We start from the raw sequence: 2,880 nt of genomic DNA on the forward strand, positions 1-2,880 counted from the left end.
TATAGTGTGTGGAGGAAAGTAGTTATATGAGTGATGAGAGGTAGGAGAGTGGCGTGAGATTAGAGGGGCGAGGTAGGAGAGTGCGTGGCAACGAATCGAGTGAGGTTAGAAAGTAGAGGTAGTACAGTGCGTGGAGGAGAGTAGAGTGAAACGAGAAGCGAGGTAGGAATGAGTGAGTCCATGGAGAATCTTGAAGATTGTGAAGGCGAACATAAAGTTGACCTGGCTTTGGATTGGAATGGGATGCCTAACAGTGGCATTTTTATTCATTATGAGGGATACGGGGCGGCCATAGATGGATGGAGATTGGGATTTGACGAAAGCATGGATGAGGGTTTGGGATTTGAGGATGAGGATCTCTCCAGCAGTGAGGGTAAGAAAATGGCGGATTCTGGAGTTAATGCCGTAGATTGACAGTTAAGAGATGTAGAAAGAGAACAAGAGCTCGGAATGAAAGACAACTCCAAGGTCTGGCAAAACTCCTCGGCAGCGCAATGTCGGAGTTGAGGGGGTGCTGGCCCGAACTTTAATATTTGCTGAAATTGATATTTTTGCTGAAGTGGAACGCCTCATTTTTGGCAATGTTTTAGCTGGAGGATGTTCGAAGCGATCCAAGATGTTACCACGTCAAGGCAGCACGTGAGAGTGCGTGGGCCAATGCATCATGTATGATGAAAAAAAAACATTGCCTACTTAAAAGCGTACTTGCTGAACTGCGCCCATATTTCGACCAAGCTGATTGACACAAGTTTAAACACTGTCCAAAAAATGAAACGTTCGTGACAAAAAGTTCCCCGCATAATAACTGCCGTTTTCACTTGTTATTCCCAGCTCCCACATGGATACAAACTCCACGGAAATCTATCAGCCAGCACCCCCGGGGGTGTTTATCGTGATGGATCACTTCGAAGGTCACGAGAAAATGAAGCCCGTGGCCTTTGTGGCGCTCCTTGTGATTTATGCGGTGGCCGTGCTGGGGAACCTGCTGCTGTTCGTGTCCATCGCGCACGAGTCGCAGCTGCACAAGCCCATGTACATCTTCATCGCGAGCCTCTCGCTCAACAGCATGTGCGCGAGCACCATCACGCTGCCTCAGATCATGCACAACCTCCTGTCGTCTGGCTACATCCCCATCACCAACTGCATCGCACAGATGTTCTTCCTGCACGTGACCAGCATGAGCGAATGCTTTATCCTCACCTTCATGGCCGTGGATCGATTCTTTGCCATCTGCCACCCGCTGCGGTACAGCATGCTGATCACCTCCAGAAAGGCGATGCTCATGTGCATTTTCTCCGCAGTGATATCAGTCTTGTTGCTGGCTGGAGACCTGATTCTAATCAGCCGTCTCACGTTCTGCAGGCCAAGGATAATTGTGATGCCAAACTGTGACTGCTTATCGCTGAGCAATATTGGGTGCGAAGATATCACCATCAACATAATTTACAGCTCCATCATCACGGGGATCGGAAGCATCACATCTGTGTGCACCATTTTATACACGTACAGCCGCATCCTGTACGACTGTCAAAATTCCAGTCTGCGCAAAAGTCAGAAGAAGGCCATTTACACGTGCATCACTCACTTCTTCGTACTCTCCATCTTTTACGTATTCCTATTGTTCATGATTTTCCACCAGCGTCTGAAGCATCAGGAGGTAATTCCAGCCCTCATGCGCTCTGCATTCAGCTCCTTCTACTACATATTCCCCCCAGTCCTCAATCCCATTATCTATGGTCTGCGCATGGTGGAAATCCGACAAAGTTTGGCCAAAGTATTTCACGGGAATTCTGTCGCAGCTTTAAAACTGCAATCGTGTTAAATGAAATAACACACATATCTACGTGCACATATTTCCTGGCGTGGGGTAAAGAAATTCCATTAATTTGAAAGGCTTTCAACTTCAGTTGAGTGGGCGTCAATGCGTAAGAAACTGACATCTCTTTCAGTTTTGATTACTTGACACGTAAATTGCTTATTCACACAACGAGAAGCTTTAAACTAGATTGGTGGGAAGAATAGTGCGGATAGCAGGGAAGTGAGCAGGAGGTAAATGGAGAGAGCATGCAGAGCAGTGCTGCTGTGCTGCTCGTGTACGGGAGTGTGCACTTAGAAAAAAAGGTGTAGAGAGGCTGGAATCTGAACGAACCCAGCAAACATGCAACGTTGAGCCTACGTTAGAATGTGATTAGAACCTTTGGACTAACGTTGGCCCAACGTTTGATGTTTAGTTGTGGAAGGTGATATGTACCCCACACTCAACTTAGTTGTGATGTAGAGGGTGTTTTGCTCAGAGGTACAAGGTGATCTAAGATTCTCAATGTACAGTATGGATAAAGAGGTGTCTTCTTTGGTTCTTTCGGTAAAGTCATGTAGAATGAGAATAAAATAATAAATTGATTAAATAAAATAATACAATAATATTCTCACGACGTTTCGGCCACAACACAAGCGGCCTTCATCAGGTGAAGGGACGAGACTGTCTGGAGGACAGCGCTGGAGTGAAAAAGCCATGCTCAGATCACGACCTTTAAGCTGTGTGAGAAGAAACAACGCGCCTTGACAAAGGAATTAGCATAGAATTTAGCATTGAAATGGCTGAGTGATTATCTTGTGACTGGTCACAGAAATGGCTATGTTAAAGTTAAAGCATACACATCCGCAGAGGCACCCCTTGACAAAGGAATTAGCATAGAATTTAGCATTGAAATAGCTGAGTGATTAGCTTGTAACTGGTCACAGAAATAGCTATGTTAAAGTCAGAGCATACACATTACAGAGGCACCTAGTACAAATCAAACAGGAGAATTTAGCATTGAAATAACTAGGCGAATTTAGCATTGAAATAACTGAGTGATTAGCTTGTGACTGGTCACAGAA

General features: G+C 45.5%; 1 protein-coding gene across 1 annotated transcript; it reads left to right on the top strand.

The window, feature by feature from the left end:
* Positions 1 to 322: 322 nt before the first annotated feature.
* Positions 323 to 2,403, top strand: LOC116955219 (olfactory receptor 5H19-like). The gene has a single exon (XM_032976234.2). The coding sequence runs from the start codon at positions 839 to 841 to the stop codon at positions 1,820 to 1,822; it is 984 nt and encodes a 327-aa protein (XP_032832125.1). The 5' UTR covers positions 323 to 838; the 3' UTR covers positions 1,823 to 2,403.
* Positions 2,404 to 2,880: the final 477 nt, after the last annotated feature.

The sequence above is a fragment of the Petromyzon marinus genome, chromosome 58 (assembly GCF_048934315.1).
Source record: "Petromyzon marinus isolate PM22_M1 ecotype Great Lakes invasive population chromosome 58, UKy_Petmar_22M1.pri1.0, whole genome shotgun sequence".
NCBI classification, from domain to species: domain Eukaryota; kingdom Metazoa; phylum Chordata; class Hyperoartia; order Petromyzontiformes; family Petromyzontidae; genus Petromyzon; species Petromyzon marinus.

What these genes read in the sequence shown, in the direction of transcription:
- LOC116955219 (XM_032976234.2), top strand. Translation starts at nt 839, where the DNA reads ATGGATACAAACTCCACGGAAATCTATCAGCCAGCACCCCCGGGGGTG.